This window comes from Epinephelus lanceolatus, chromosome 23, assembly GCF_041903045.1.
Source record: "Epinephelus lanceolatus isolate andai-2023 chromosome 23, ASM4190304v1, whole genome shotgun sequence".
Classification (NCBI taxonomy): domain Eukaryota; kingdom Metazoa; phylum Chordata; class Actinopteri; order Perciformes; family Serranidae; genus Epinephelus; species Epinephelus lanceolatus.
The window spans coordinates 17,979,316-17,995,189 of record NC_135756.1 but is presented as its reverse complement, the minus strand read 5'-3'; the positions used below and the strand labels follow the sequence as shown (position 1 = coordinate 17,995,189).

The 15,874-nt window shown below is 40.6% G+C and overlaps 1 protein-coding gene across 2 annotated transcripts in view; it reads left to right on the top strand.

Moving 5' to 3' along the window:
• Positions 1-15,874, top strand: part of LOC117249183 (protein PHTF2) — a 65,914-nt gene that overhangs the window by 42,093 nt on the left and 7,947 nt on the right. The window contains exons 4-8 of one of the 2 annotated variants that reach the window (XM_033614634.2): positions 1,099-1,155; positions 8,188-8,257; positions 8,838-8,996; positions 10,811-10,976; positions 14,945-15,106. In XM_033614634.2, the coding sequence (XP_033470525.1) occupies positions 1,099-1,155; positions 8,188-8,257; positions 8,838-8,996; positions 10,811-10,976; positions 14,945-15,106 (614 nt within the window). The remainder of the gene's footprint in view (positions 1-1,098; positions 1,156-8,187; positions 8,258-8,837; positions 8,997-10,810; positions 10,977-14,944; positions 15,107-15,874) is intronic. The other variant, XM_078165508.1, reaches the window with a different exon arrangement.

The following is a 15,874-nucleotide window of genomic DNA, read 5'->3' as shown; positions in this document are numbered from 1 at the left end:
GTAGCCCAGAATAGACAAACCAAACACTTGTTTATATACATGCCAGACTGCACTAAAGAAATACAACAGAGGTACAGGCTAATTATTTATGTATTAATTATTAATATATCATTAAAAAAATAGTTGAGCACCCTGCATGCGACCTTTTTAAGGGGTGTGTTTAAGTGGAAAACTGGGTTTAAGGGGTAAATTAGGGTTGTTTTTTTTTATTTTCTTGTGAACACATTTTTATTGCAGTAATACAGAGATAGTATCACAGTAACAGAAATACAAGCATTAGAAATAATGTTTGTTAACACATTTAACCCATTAACCCAAACATCACTTACCAATCCCCCATTTGCTTGTTTCACCAAGACATGATTATTTTCTTCAGGAATACCAAACATGGCGATCATTGGGGAAGGCTCAATTGTTAACTCAAATATCTGATAGAACATTTAAGAAGTGATTACAATAGTCAGTAGCCAGTTTTGGGCATGACCAGAAAGTGTGTGAGATTACAGGGTGATAATGAGCATCTTACACAGGAATCTAAGGGTATATCCTCGACAGTCTGGATTTACTGTAATGGCTGTGTGCGCCTAAATCTTTTGCACAGGATGAGCATAATTAGGGGGGTTTGTAACAAACATTTATTGCCAAGTTAATATCCTAATTTATGGTGAAAAGATTCATCACTGTGCATTTAACGACACGGCTGTAAAACAGTTTTATGACATCGTGACAGCTCCAGTTGTGAAGCAAGAGCTTTTAAAACCCTGAACTCCCACACAAAACAAAATGCCAGCTGTAACGATGTGTTCCTGCTGACTCATATGACTATCTTCAATATCTGTAATTATAGGAATATAATCTGTCTTCAGTAATGGTGCAGCTAAGAGGTGTTGGTAGTGGAGATAATTTTTGACTTTGTTGAGTCACTGTAGCTCCTTCATTGTGAGGAAGTGAAGCTTTCTAGTGCGTCTAAGAAAACCTTTATTGTGGCTCATTATTCCTCTTTCTGCAAACACTGAGATGTACGCAGTGTCGAAACTAAAATGTTCTTCCCTTCATATCTCTTCATCTGTCCTTCCTCTTGTTTGTTTATTTTTCCAGATTGGCGCCTATGATCAACAGATATGGGAGAAATCAGTGGAGCAGCGAGAAATAAAGGTATGTTTGTTTTGTTGTTTGCTCCGTGATTATGTTATTTCACTTTTCCATTTTCCTGTTTTTTCTTTGCTCTGCTTTTTCTAAAAGTTTCTCCTCATCCTCTGTCAAGTCTTTTTTTGTCCTCTCTTTGACTTTCATTCCTCCATCTTCCTCCCTGTTTCTTCACGTTGTTGTGTTGTCGCCGTCTCTCACCATGCTGCCAGTTCTTTTCCAGTGTTTTCTTTTAACTCTGTCCTCTCTGCCCTCCTGGCTGGGTGTCACCTGCCCATCTCTCCTTTGTCTCCATCTCCATCTCTTCTTCTTCCATCCATCTTTTCCTCCTCCTCTCTACAGTTTATTTCTCTGGTGAGTATACAGCAGGGAGGACGTCCCTCTTGTTGTCCCACAGTGCACGCCTGCTCACCCACGCTGTAGACTACTAGACTGTGACTGGTTGGGTTTGAGTTGCCATGTCAGAAACCCCAGTGTGTTTATTAACCCCACTCTACGTTCACACTGTAGCAACACTGCTGCGTGATTGGCTGCAGGAAGGAGTTGTTTCCTTTAAGTTTAACTGCAGGCAGACGAATGAGGGAACTGAGCAGCTGTGGTCTTTGTTTGTGACGTGAACACACAGCTGGATCAGCATGATTAGTGTGGCACTGAAACTTTGGCCTTCTTTACCCCTTAGCAGGCAGTTTTAAGTTGAAAGAGCTGCAACAATGACTCTTAGAGTGACGCACACTTCTTTAAGGTCAGCTCAGATCAAATATTGATGACAAAACGATCTTTTCAGGGTTATATGGCTGTGTTTCTGGGACCAGTCAGTGCTGTGTGTTCCTCTGAGAACAGACATAACAGATTCAGGTAGGGAGGTTCATTCCCAGGCTCTAGTTCACAGCAGAAATGTGCACATGCTCCCTTGTCCTTCCTGTTTAATTTGCATATTTTAATCTGTTCAAGGAGGTTAAGAAGGGGAGAAGACACAGCATCATATTGTGTCCTATCATAGGGAAACAACACATGCAGTAAAACCTTGTCTGCACTTGCTGAAAAGGCTCAGTAGCTGACGTGCTATCTTAGAACACAAGGATGATTGATTCTTTTCACAGCGGTGTCCACAGTCGGCCTTGGGTCAGGACGCTTTTTTCCTTTTAGATAAAGATATGAGTCAGAATTACATTTCTGCAATTATTGAAAAGGACCTTTATACAAGATTGCAAACTAATGCTTTCAACATGAACACCTTGTGGTGTCTGTCACAGCCATCCATTCAAGCGCACCCAAGGGGACTAAAAAGAACATCCAAAGAGCATCAGAGCAGCAGACACCTTCCCTTTATTTCTGGTGCTGTTTGCTGTAAGCCTCCCAACATCGCAGCTTTAGTTACATTGCTCTAATCCCAACCCGTGGGGTCACAGAGTGTGTCCTAGACTTCATTTAATAGCCTTGATTCTGTTTAGTCCTCGATGATTACAACTGGGGGTGTCACAATCATGATTCTAAATGGAAAATTGTTGGGTTAGTTGCACAGCGTAGCTAACTGGTAGCCTGCAGCTGCACTTTTCGTGACACCATTGCGTCCGACCAGGGTCAGCGATGACGTAAAACAACAGTAGAGCTGTGAAATTCTCCTGCTTCCCTGAAGTCACTGGTTTGGCAACATTTTGCCTTCCCCATGAGTCATGTAAACAACAAACCTGTTGTTGACAAACTACAGTTTGTAGATTACGCAAGTGAAGTGAAAGTGAGGTGAAGATCTGGTGGCTTTATGCAGGTGGGGAAAGTCAAACTGAACTTATTAACTGTTGAAATAAGTTATTGTTATTACATTTTTGATAGATCATTTAAATTTGATTTTGATTTGGTTATATCGCATTCGACACATGCAGTGTGTTTGTTGTCTGTTGAAGAATAAGTTGAAACTGTAATTTTAAAAAAAGGAAAAAAGAAAGAACGATGTCTGGGCTCAGCCTTAGAGATAGGGTAAGGAGCTCAAACATCCGGAGGGAGCTCGGAGTAGAGCTGCTGCTCCTTCGCGTCAAAAGGGGTCGGTTAAAGTGGTTCAGGTATTTGACCTGGGCGCCTCCAGTTGGAGGTGTTTCGGGCACGTCCCACTGGTAGGATGCCCTGGGGCAGACCCAGAACACACTGGAGGGATTACATATCTCATCTGGCCTGGGAACACCTTAGGGTCCCCCAGGAGGAGCTGGAAAGTGTTGCTGGGGAGAGGGATGTCTGGAATACTTTGCCTGCTGCCCCCGTGACCTGGCTTCGGATAAGCAGTTGAAAATGGATGGATGGATGTAAATGACAGTTGTCAGGATTCAAAACTATCCGTTAACCTTTACGAATCAAGACTTGATAGTCGATAAACAGCATAGCCTACCATGCTGAAAAACAATGTTTAAATTGATAATTGAATCGAATAAAAATCGAATTTTGGATTCAGAGAATCATTACACCTCAAATTACAACATATAACAACGCTACAACAAAAGGCATATTATATTCACATTCAAACAATAGGGCAATTATAACAGCTCCAAAGAGTTAATATTGATAGAAATTAAAAGAAAGAAAGAATGAAAATAAAATAAAGATTGATCGTGATGATAGCTCTGATATGAATATTTGTGTCAATCAGGCATACAGGAAGTGACTGTTACTGCATCCTATTGGGGGGATTTTTAGGTGCAATCTAGTGCGCCATGATATTCCAAAGTTTATGTCAACAAGTGAAACCATGGACAGGGAAGTTGTAGGTATATAAGCAGAGAGGTAACCAGAAAAACAGGTGTCTCTTTGTGTCACTTTGTCATGAATTTGTCATTTTTTCGGAGATGGTTTTCTTTTATAGCCACTTAATTCTTAAAGCAGGACTTACCGCCTTAGCATTACACATCTTTAACATTATCAGACTCAAATTCCATGAAGCAGGACCAGAGATGTCACCTGGTGCCTCCATTTCCCACAGTGCAACTCAACCATAATAGCTGCTCTGCTCTTTTTTAGTTGGACACATTATAGTCGACCCCTGTAGCACTGCTTCACTGTTTGTGCACAAATTAGAGGCTAATAAGGGGACAGTATAGTTTGTGTGTGTGCTTGTGTGGGTGCACGACTTGAGTGACTTGAGATGTGGAAATTAGAGCCTGCTCAGCTGTCTGCTGCGACCTCTCACTTCTGACCTTCCTCAGATTTAATGAGAGGTTTTCTCACAACCAACGATCCCATGTGGGGTTCGAGGACCTGATATAAAGGCTGCTTACAGTTAGTTAGTTGAGCTATTTGTTTTAGTGTCAGGAAAACTGTGTACATCTACATTTCATTGACGTCTGATGAGCAGTTTCTAGATTCTGTCCCACTTCTACTTCTACCTCCTCCTTCCCTCCTACTTCCCTCTTGTCCTGTAAACACAGGTGAGACAGACACTCTCTTTAATGAGCTCAAAGTCCACACACACACACACACACACACACACACACACACACACACACACACACACACACACACACACACACACACACACACACTCTCTCTCTCTCTCACACACAGACACAAACACAGTGCTGCAACCTTGGGTCCTCATCTGTAGAGTAATTGGTTTCTCAGAGTTCATAGCTGCAGCTGAGAGTGTTAAGCAGTGTGTTTCAGCAGAGTATATCTGAGTTTGATATGGAAACAAGATGTGTCACTCCTCTCCCTTATAACGTGTTAGTTAAACTGTTTATAGCCTCAATAAATTTAGATAACCAGTTCTTCCCAATAAATATCATTAAACTCAGCTGTCTGTAAAAGGACCTGTTTTAAGGAGCCAGATGTCGCAACAGCAGCTAAATCTAGAATCTAGATACAGCTGCTATTTAAGTCTTTATCATGCTCTGAAGATTCATATTTTTAATCTCTGACAACGCACAGTGTTAACTTGCAAAAGAATAATCGATGTCCAACAACCAAATGGTTTCAAGACCAATAAGGAAAGTAGAACTGAAACAGATCTTGTCTCTACTGTTTCCTCGTTTCCCTTCTGATCTCAGACTTTGCAGAAGCAAACAAGACAAGAAACGTGCAAATATTATATTAACAGTTTTATTTCATCTTTTTCCTAAAGCATTTAAAGCTGCTCTGTCAAAGTAATTCAGTCTCCAGCACTTGCATTATCAACTCTGCAGTTTTCAAAGTGCCAAGCTCTGCAGAGGAAATGCAGTCGCCACCTGCTGGTACAAACAGGAAACTACAATATATCCAGTACTATTTCGGCTCAAATTCTCATTGCTGAAATACATTTTAAATATGTACCATTTCAGGTGTTTAGCAGATAGTGCCACACACAGATAAGCATGAATGAAAGCAACATGATAAGGAGCCTTTAATGAAGAATGCAAAGAGTAGCTGTTTGAAACACTTACACTTTTCTTATCTTCCTGAGTGAATGACCGGCATTCGTACATGCAGGACCAATCAGTCAGTGAGGCGACATCATAACTTGTAAGTGAAGGAGAAACTAGTTTATACAGATAAGAGGCTATGAATAGCACGGCGACAATAGTCGTGGCCAAACGAGATGTTTGTGAAGGACTTTTACTGCTGCGGTAAATCTACTGCCAAGAGGAAGCTATTGATCGGCTTCTTTTAGCCCTGCACACACACACACACACACGCACAAACACTACTTTCCTGCTCTTCTACTCTCACGTTCTCCCTGTCTGTCTCTCTCTCTAACACACAGCGCTTTCGCTCGTTGGTTGTGCTATTAAAAGATAAGCCGCCGTATCAGGCCATTTACTGATAACACAGAACCTGATTGGCCTGTATGTAAATATTAGCATGAGCCAGTCAGATTGAAGTGGACAGCTCAGTGTGTTCGTTCACAGGACTCTCGAATGTGACTCAGATCCTTGAAATGTGCAGTATTTTAAAGATGTGATAGGACTTGTTAAGAATTTCCCCACTCTTGTACCCAGGAAGTGAAAACCCTTGAGTAGGGCTGAGTGTTGTTTGAAAATTTGATACTAGTGCTGATAAAATACCTGATTTTGGGTGCTGGTACCAAAAATATGCTTTTTCAATACCTTACTTTATTCAGTATAAATGTTTTTCCCATTTTTACATTTGATTTTAGAAGCCTAAGTTCTCTTATGTTAAATGTTTAAACACAAAACAAGACTAAGCCAATTAATCCACCTAAATAATGTCTAAAAATTCATTTGTATTGGTTTGGATGGGAAACTGTTAGTTGTGTGTGTGTGCTGTGTGCATAGTTGTGTGTTATTTGTATACACAGCACTGTGGTCATGTCTGTGTTTACTCAGGGCCATTGATAAGAAACCTCATTAAAACCAAACTATTGTCCGGCTGCTCACCATAGTAGCGCCTACATTGTTGTACTTAACCTCACACACACACACACACACACACACACACACACACACACAATGCAGGAATTGTCGGTTTCTGTAAACACAACATTCAAACTTGGCCCCTGCTCCCTACACTGCTTGAACGTACCAAGCAGCAACCTTGGGCAGGATTATGAAGCCAACGCAGACGTGCCTAAAAACTGCAGGTTCTTGAATGGCCACTTGAGGTTGACCTCTGAAGCCAATCAATTCCCATAGACCCCCATGTTAAATGCCCAACTTTGCAGCTGAAATAAACATTAGCCATGTTTCCATCAGCCTGTTTAGATGCGCATCTAGAAATATCGCATTGGAAAATTATGATGGAAATGCCAAAATTCGAATTAAAATCCCCTGATTCGCACAAACTAAAATACGCTCGCTTTAGCCGGGTTTTGGTTGATTGGAAAAAATGTTGATTCGCAAAACGGGGGATGGAAACAGTTATGTTCGAATTAAGTCTGACGTAGCGCACCTCTCTCCATGGTGATATCCACACTCTGGGTCGGGAAGGCGGTAATGCATTTACAAGCTGGTTGCCAACCGCCAGAAAACGTAGAAGAAGAAGAATGCGAGACTTGTTTTGTTTCCAGTTCTGCGGAAAACTCGTGCGTGTTCGTAGTTTTCACCAAAGTCCGTACATTTAATGGAAACACACAGGATTCTTTTAAGGAAAATCCTGCATAGTATGTCTTTAAATATTTATTGTATTTATGCTGTTCTGCTGTCACCCACAGAGGGCAGCTGTCCTTGCAACACGTGAATTTTATAATTTACAGCCACTGCTCATAAAGTGTCAGTACAGTTTGCCATCACAGCTGAGCTGATAGATGAGTCACACATGCACACACGAAGTGTATGCATCATAGGAGGAAGTGACTGGTTGGCACAGGAAGTCAGCGTACCACAGGGGAGTGTTATTCCCATGGTCATAAACTGCACAAAAGCACTGACGTATGAAGCTACAACAGTAAACCTCACTGTGATGAATGATGGCTGTAACACACTTTGTTGAAATGATGCAGCTAAAAAGTCTTGTCATCAAAGTCTTGATGTTTTTTATTGACTGCAACCAGCAGCTCCTGGGTTAGTTGGTCTATAAAAAGTTTCCCACCCTTTGACAGCCACAGTTTTTACCCTAGGCGGCTGAAATTTTGCATGGAGGTCAAGTGTATGTGTGAGTGGCAAATAAATCCAAATAGATTCACAGACTTGCCCAAGATTTTGTGAAAGATTTGTCCTGAACCAAAAGACTGATTAACTGATCATGCATGTACGTGGGTGCAACTTGCAAACTCATGCTGGTTTTCTTTTCTCTACTGAATTCTTTAACAAATGCAAAGCAGCAAAAGAGACTCAACATTTAGATGGACTTGATGCATTTAGGTTTAGGAACGTGCTCCTTAATCCAGTAGATGTGAGTAGATGCCCATACAGTGAAATGGAGAATAGAGCCAGTAGCTGTGTGAGCCTGACTGCACGGTGTGCCTTCTTAAAAGCTGAATATGTGTGTTCATGAAGGCATGAGAAGCCTCCTGTAGTTTAGTTCCTGTTTGTGTGTGTGTGTTAATATGTGTGTATTAATAATTAATGTCTCTGTGTGTTTTCTTTGTGTGGCATTGACTCCGTTTCTCTCTGTCTCCCCCTGCAGGGCTTGAGAAACAAGCCAAAGAAGACAGGACATGTCAAACCAGACCTTATAGATGTGGACTTGGTTAGAGGTGAGAAAAAAATGTGTGTGTGTATGTGTGTGTGTACTTCCTCTTCATCAAGCTAATTAGATCAGACCCCGAACATGCTCTCTGCTAAAGCTAAGAGACACACAACATGGTCTCCTCATAAAACACACACATGAACCTGAGATGCCGGCGTCACCGTGCCAGCCTCCTGTCACTGTTAATCTTCACCCTCTTTCTGTCCTCATCTCTCCATCTGCGTTCTCATCTCCTCGCTTCTGTCTCATATTCATCACACTTTCAATTATTCATCAAATCCGTCAAATTTATCTCCCGGTGTTATTTTATCACACGTGAAGACAGATTAGGTGATCAAGGAGGAAATGTGGGAAGGAGTTGATGACCAGACGGAGGGGGGGCGGAGGGAAGTAGACAAAGATGAGAGATCTTTGCAGAGATAGGAGAGGAAGAGGAGTCGGAGAGCGAAGATGCAAAAGATAGAAAGATACACACACTGCTCTAATGTGACTCCAGGATGTATTAAGTGATGAGCTTTTTGCTTAATTAGTTCCTCTCGTTAAACTAAGTGTGTGTGCCTGAGTGTTTTTATTCTCTTCTTCTGAAGGTTCGGCGTTTGCCAAGGCCAAACCAGAGAGTCCATGGACGTCACTGACGCGTAAAGGCATTGTCAGAGTCGTCTTCTTCCCGTTCTTTTACCGATGGTGGATCCAGGTCACCTCCAGAGCCATTTTCCTCTTACTGCTGGCTCTCTACCTGTTGCAAGGTGAGTTAAAACAATTGATCCTCAGCGCTTGTTTAAATCTTCTACCAAAAAAACAAGTTCACAAGATGGTCAACAACAGGTTTTCTAAAAGCACACATGCAGTAACATGTACTCCTGGGTTACGCCTACAGAGCTGCACAAACACTTGCAAGATCACTGCACAGTGTTTCCCACCACCTACACCACGATGCCCTTTCCAGCTCTGATGAGAACAGACTGTTATTTTATTTTGCATCTCTCTCTCTCTCTCTCTCTCTCTCTCTCTCTCTCTCTCTCTCTCTCTCTCTCTCTCTCTCTCTCTCTCTCTCTCTCTCTCTAACCCTCCGCCCTTCCTGCTCACTTCCCCCACATACCACATAAAAACACACACACACACACACACCTTCTCTTTGTTTTAAACAGGGCCTATTATGATTCTCTTTATTTCTGTTATATGTATTATGTTCCAGTGTCTGATGTTCATATTAAATGTGGCTGAAGTTTTAAATTATGAGGTTAACATATGTAAAAAAAAATCCCTGTGAGCAAAAACCTCAGGCTTCAGACTGTTCTGAATACTCTGTTACCAACATCTTTTTACTTTCATGACAAGTTAATGTCAGCTTGTGATGGCTGTCTTGATATAGTCATCTGCTGCAGGCACACTACTGCCAGTTTTAATATTACACAGCACACACTAAGGATCAACCGATTATCAGCCATACTCAGCATTTTTACTATTATCTGAATATTTTTTTCATCCCAGAGCTGATATAATAAATTCATTGAATAGTGCAGTAAAGAGAACACAAACACTCAACACGGTGGTGTAGAAGCCCCATTGCCAGCTAACGTTTTGGAGGTGTAATTGCAGAGAGTACAGCATACCAACTTCAGGAAATGAAGGCTGCAGTACATGTAAAGAAGGTGGAAGAGCAGTGGCTCTTTTTTTAAGATAATGTTAAAAGTAAGCAGCCTATGTTTAATCACTTTAACACAGGATACCTAAAGGCATTTTATAGGTTATTGCAAGGTTTTGTGTTGGTGTTGTGGAGTTTGTGTTCTTTCAAATGTTGGCACCAATATTTTCATTTTTACCCCAAATTATATCGGTTAACAGTCTCCTTGATCATTTGCTAATAATCAGTAAGGGAATTGACCCTGAGAAACCATATCTGTTGATCCCTAGCCTACATTGTTACATGTAGCCTCATGCTACCAACGTCAGGGGAACCTGCTGATGTTGTAAAATTCTCTCTGATTTTGGATCATATTTCTGCTGCAACATGTCATGTTGTGATGATTTAGGTTTAGAAGCTTTTTATGGTGATTTATTTGACAGCAATGATGGTGCAGAGACACTGAGAGTGCAGATATGTAACACTCGGGAATGGTTACCAATCAGAGCAGACTGGGCTTTTTCGGGACGGGGGTTTAAAGACATTAAACTAAACAGAGCATTTCAAAAAGAGGGTAAATGTACAATAACAGTTGGCAGACACAAAGCAACCACTGGAGTTTGATGGATTTAAATCCAGTATCAACTTTTAGCCACATTTTTGTCTCCACAAACTTTTTTTGGGAAAAAAAATCTGGATCTCGGGCACCTTGACTTTCTTCTACATGCATGGATCATAGTTGTGTGTGCACATTTCCTGTAGGTGCAAGGACATTTGAAATCCATATTAAGAAAATGTGAACTTGTGAACTGGGAAACCAAAACAATGAGCTACAAGCGTTAAAAGCCACAGAGTTTGGTGTTAAGACAGTAACATTTACACTGGCATTTAATTTCTCTGCTTATAATGTGGTAACGTTTGTCTCTCCCCCTGCAGTGGCAGCAGCGGTCCTGTATGTGACCATCCCCCAGCCTCATGGGATACCAACCACCGAGGTGTTTGGAGCCATCTGGCTCATGTTGCTGCTGGGCACCGTCCACTGTCAGATCGTCTCCACCAGGACCCCGAAACCTGCCTCCAGCAGCGGAGGGAAGAGGCGCAGGTAACAATGAGAGAACACTGTGTATGAGGAGGAGTGAAAACCTGTTCAGGAAATGATGCACAGGGGGAAAGAAGGGAGAGGGGCAGAAGAAGAAGAAGCAGGAGGGAAGTTTTTTGAGCGAGGAATAGATTAATCATACAAAGAGAGACTGGAGGAGATAAAGAGAAGAAGGGAAAATGGAGATATCAAGCACGAGAGGAGAAGAAGAAACAAATGAATCAGTCTTTTGTTGCTGGGTTGCGTGTGTCCTCGCTGTTTGCTTCTGTCAAGTTCTCAGTCAGCTTCTTTCACAAAATATCAAACTGAACAGAAGCATTTTTATCATGGAGAGAGTTTCTGTCAACATCAGCAGACTCTGTGTAAAAGTTACGAGACAACCAATAGGGGAAAAAGGATTTGTATTGTATCTAGATGACCTGTTTACCACTCGCCAGGCGTGTTCACCTTAAAGAGTCTCTCCATGATAAATCTAATGTCAGTGGTTAAAGACCAACAGGATTCACTGTGTGTGGCAGTAGAAAGTAGTTTGCTTTACTTGGTTTGTTTTTGTAGTTTTTAGATTTGCAGTTTGTGGTTTTCTCTCTGTCAGTTTACAGCTTGTCAGTGTGTGGCTGCTGTTTCTGGTTCAAAATGATTTTAAGACAATTTTCAGACTCTTTGGGAAGAAAATTGGACCATGCCACAGTTTTGGAAAGGGTTGGTAGGGAGCGAGGTAACAGTGTTTGCTCCTTCACTCAATCAAGAAGAGAAATCATGAAAAGGGTACAATTATATTTACACAACGTTGATTCTGTTCCTCTGTATCTGTCTTTCTCTTTTCCTCATCCAAGTCTTTATAGACATTTCATCTCATAAACAGAAATCAGTGTCGAGGAAGAAAATGCACACAATCTCATTATTCATAGCCATAACCATAGACTGTTCTGTATAAAAGACTGTATAAAAGAAGTGAACGTAGCCTCCGGGTCTTAAAAGTGAAGCCAATGCGCAAGTGCCGTAAACCTGCATTCTATCTCAAGACCAGCAGGGGGCAACTCCGCAGCCTCGTGCCTATGACTGAATCACAGCCGTGATGATATACAGTACAACATCACAACCTGCTGAGTAAGGAAATGTTAACAAAAGGTGATGAAATAAATTATTTAAGTATGTTATGTAGCTCCGTGATAAAAAACAGTTCGCCAGTCTGCTGCCAGGCAACGCAGCACACACGCCAGGAACTCACAAGCTACTTTGTATTTACATTGATCTGCAGCTGTGTAACTTCGTCCAGTTCGGCTGATCAAACGTTGGCAAACCTGGATGTTGGCACGGCCGGATTCAAACAGACCTGGAGGTCTGCACAGAAGAGTCCTGGCTGTCCTTTTCCTCGTCCTCTCCTGACGAACACTCATAATTTAATTCAAATGTGATTTGGGGGAAAATATCCATCTTCTTGGTGTAATGCTATAGGGTAGTGTCAGTTTGCGTCAATGTAGCAAGTGTGACAGCTGGTTAATTAGCGGTTGTATTTATATTTATAACACCTGTGAGCGGAGTGATTTTACTGTAACATGTCCCACTCACGGAATGCCTCTCGTCCAATCAAATTACTCGGTTGGAATTAGCTGTTGTATAATTGTATATAACCTTATAGGGGTGGGAATCACCAGAGGATCCACAATACGATATTATCACAATACGATATTATCGCGATATGCTGAGTATTGTGATAATATACACTGAGATATATTACCTTTTTTTTAAACTGTAAATTATGTCCCCAAAGGAAAACTTTGTAAACATCTGTTGTATCTAATAAGATAAAGTTTCAGTCTGTTCATCTCACTTCAGCCTTTTTTTCCAAAATGTGTGTAGTGGATAGAAAAAGCTATTGATTGTATTACTCTAATAGGGTGTATTGATTGTACAATTTTATTCCCTGCCCCTAGAATCTTATGGGATTGTTGCAGCCTAAAATACCTGATTTCACGGCACATGAAGTGAGAACTGCATAAATAGTTGCCATTTTGTGTGTGTTTGTATTATCTATTTAAAATCATAGGTAATTTGTTCCATTGAGAATAAAACCGCACTGTTCTGAGTGTGGGGTGTGTACTACGCTAAGGTTAGGATAGTATTGCGATATTTTTGTGTGGCAATATTGTGTTGTCACACAGCACCAAGCATCGATATTTTTATTATATAAATTATTGATATTACAAATACAAATCAAACTTTAGTTAGTCTACTAGAGTGATATAATAAATTGCTTTTTGAGTCCACTAAATACATTTTGCTGCTGCAAAACAATGGCTTAGGTGAGAAGAACAGACTGTCAACATGTGTTTTATCTAATAGAATAAAGTATTTTCAAAGTTTTCCTTGGGGACATAATTTACAGTTGTAAATGTGTGGTAGTAAATCTCAATATATCACATTATATTTTCTCACAATACTCAGCATATCCCAACATATTTAAAATCACAATAATATTGTATCCTGACTTAAGTGTTGTGATAATATTGTATCGTGGATCCTCTTGGGATTCCTACCCCTACCACTAACCACGTGTATCAATCTCCGCACATGCAAAAGATCTGGATCTAACAGCCTCTGTCATGGTGATTTGTCTTGTCTGTTGTCCACGCCTTTCAGCCACATTTGTGTCTCTACAACCAGAAACAAGTAATTGAGTTTGATGAGGGGCTGCTATGATTGACAGACTCACAGGAAACTATGGTGATTGGACAACATTTTTCTCTAAAAGAGGAACAGAAGACGTCGCTCGAGTCTTTCCTTTGCAAGAAGGACGTTTTTGCTGTTTTGCCGACCGGATACAGCAAGAGTCTAATCTACCAGTTAGCTCTGCTGGTAGCTAAGCTCTGGATACGCCACCCCGTGTATTGTTCTGATTGGTCGTAGTGTTATCCAATTGCGTGCAGTGATATTTTCAAATGCGTGCTTGGTGCCGCCCCTCGAGTTGGGCCATTTACATTACTCATAGCCAGAACCTAAATCTTTCTGGATTTGGGTCTGGATTTCCAGGCTACAACATTGCAGTGTTGTGCAGAATTCACTTGTGTTTGACAAGTCACTATCAGGGTGGTGTCCTTGGGTTCTCAGTCAGATCCACCCTCTCATCTAAAAAAAAAAAAAAAAGAAAAAGAAAAACAAGAACAGGATGGCAGTGACAAAAACGCCAAACTCAAGGCTTCACAACAGCACTTCACAAACCATTGGGTGACGTCACAGCGGCTATGTCCACTTCTTTTATACAGTGTATGTTCAAAACCAGCAATGACTGTAGCATTTCTAGCAGAGATAGATTAAAGCCTTTATGAACATCCTGTTTATCCTGCTTTTTAATTTGTAAACCAAAACACAACAGTCCTGTCCTTCACCTCTCCTCTGTGTCCTTTATCAAGTTGTTAAGGAGCAGCTCTGCAAAGTCTCTTACTTTATTATCCTGCAAAAGTAGACACTAAAGTACAATTTCCTCACGAAAAAAAGGATTTGTGTTAAAAAGTAATGCTTCATTATCACATCTTAACATCTCAGACATTTATTGTATACCTGACTTTAAAAAACCTTTATATTTAACATTGTCTTTCATCAATACAAGACATGATAAATCTTTTTTAGTCAACTCAGATCATGTCTTCAGAATCAACCATTTTTAATTTTTTAAATGAAAATATCTACTTTTGCAGAATAATAATCTAAAAGAGTATTTTGGTAGAATTTGCCTTTTAACTGTATCAGCCTCTGTGTCCAGCGGAGAACCTGAGTTTTCGATAGCAGTGCTTTGCTCATTGAAACATGGCACTGTCTAATGTCAGAATTTTTTTGTACTGTAAACACCTGATAACATGTCAATATAAAAAGCAGCCAGGTTCTTGTTGGACACACTGCTGTAGTTTCAGGTCGTATTAGCCTCCAGGTCCTCTCTAAGTCTCTCTCCACCCTGTATTCTTTCCAAACTGAAGGAAGTTGAGGAAGGCATCTCAGATGGAGGTGCATAGGGAAGGCGACGGGTCTAGCACTACCGATAACACACAGGAGGGGGCGCCACACTCCCACTCAGCCAGCACCACATACAGCCTGGGCGCTCTCTTCCAAGATTTCTGGCATGATATCTGTAAAGCTGGGTGTGTATTTTTGTTTCCCATCTTCCTAAAATGAGACGATGTACAGAGACAGGACTGGGGTTCAGTTCAGTAAATGATCCAAGATAATGTTTTTTGCCAGTTTTAGTTTTAATAAATTATGTCTTTACAGTGAAACTGGTAAATTTTAGGATTTTTTCTTGTAAGATTATTACACAGGTTATGTCTTCAGCCAGTAAACAGTCTTACTGGTTGCTCTTACACACTTTATGTCTTTATGTTTTAACTGAAATACAGAGTCAAGAGCTGAACCCCAGCCTCCGGCCTCAAACCTAACCCAAGCTTCTTCAGCTGCAACATCACCTCCTCTCCTGTCACATTTTGAACTTCAGTCTTCCAAGAGAATGTCTTAAAAAATGTATAGGTTGATGTGGGTCATTTCATGCAACAAACTTAGTCATTACAAGCTCTAACTTGAAAATTCCTGAACCCAATGAAAAACAGGCTCAGTAGGTATCACACACAGTTTAAAAACCTTGAAGTCAACGGTACAAATATCTACCACAATTACAAATAAACCCATTGAATGTAATTTTAAAGTTAGGTAAAAGTACATAAATGAGCTATTTTCAAAAAATTATTAAACAATAAAGGAGTAATATAACAGCTGTAAATGATTCATATATATGCAATGGATATTAATACTTCCCCATGAAGAACATCTAATGAAATTAAAATAATGAATCTTAAAAAATATAGTCAAAATATCAAAAAAATTAGCTTATTCATCTTCAGCAAGATCTGTGGCAC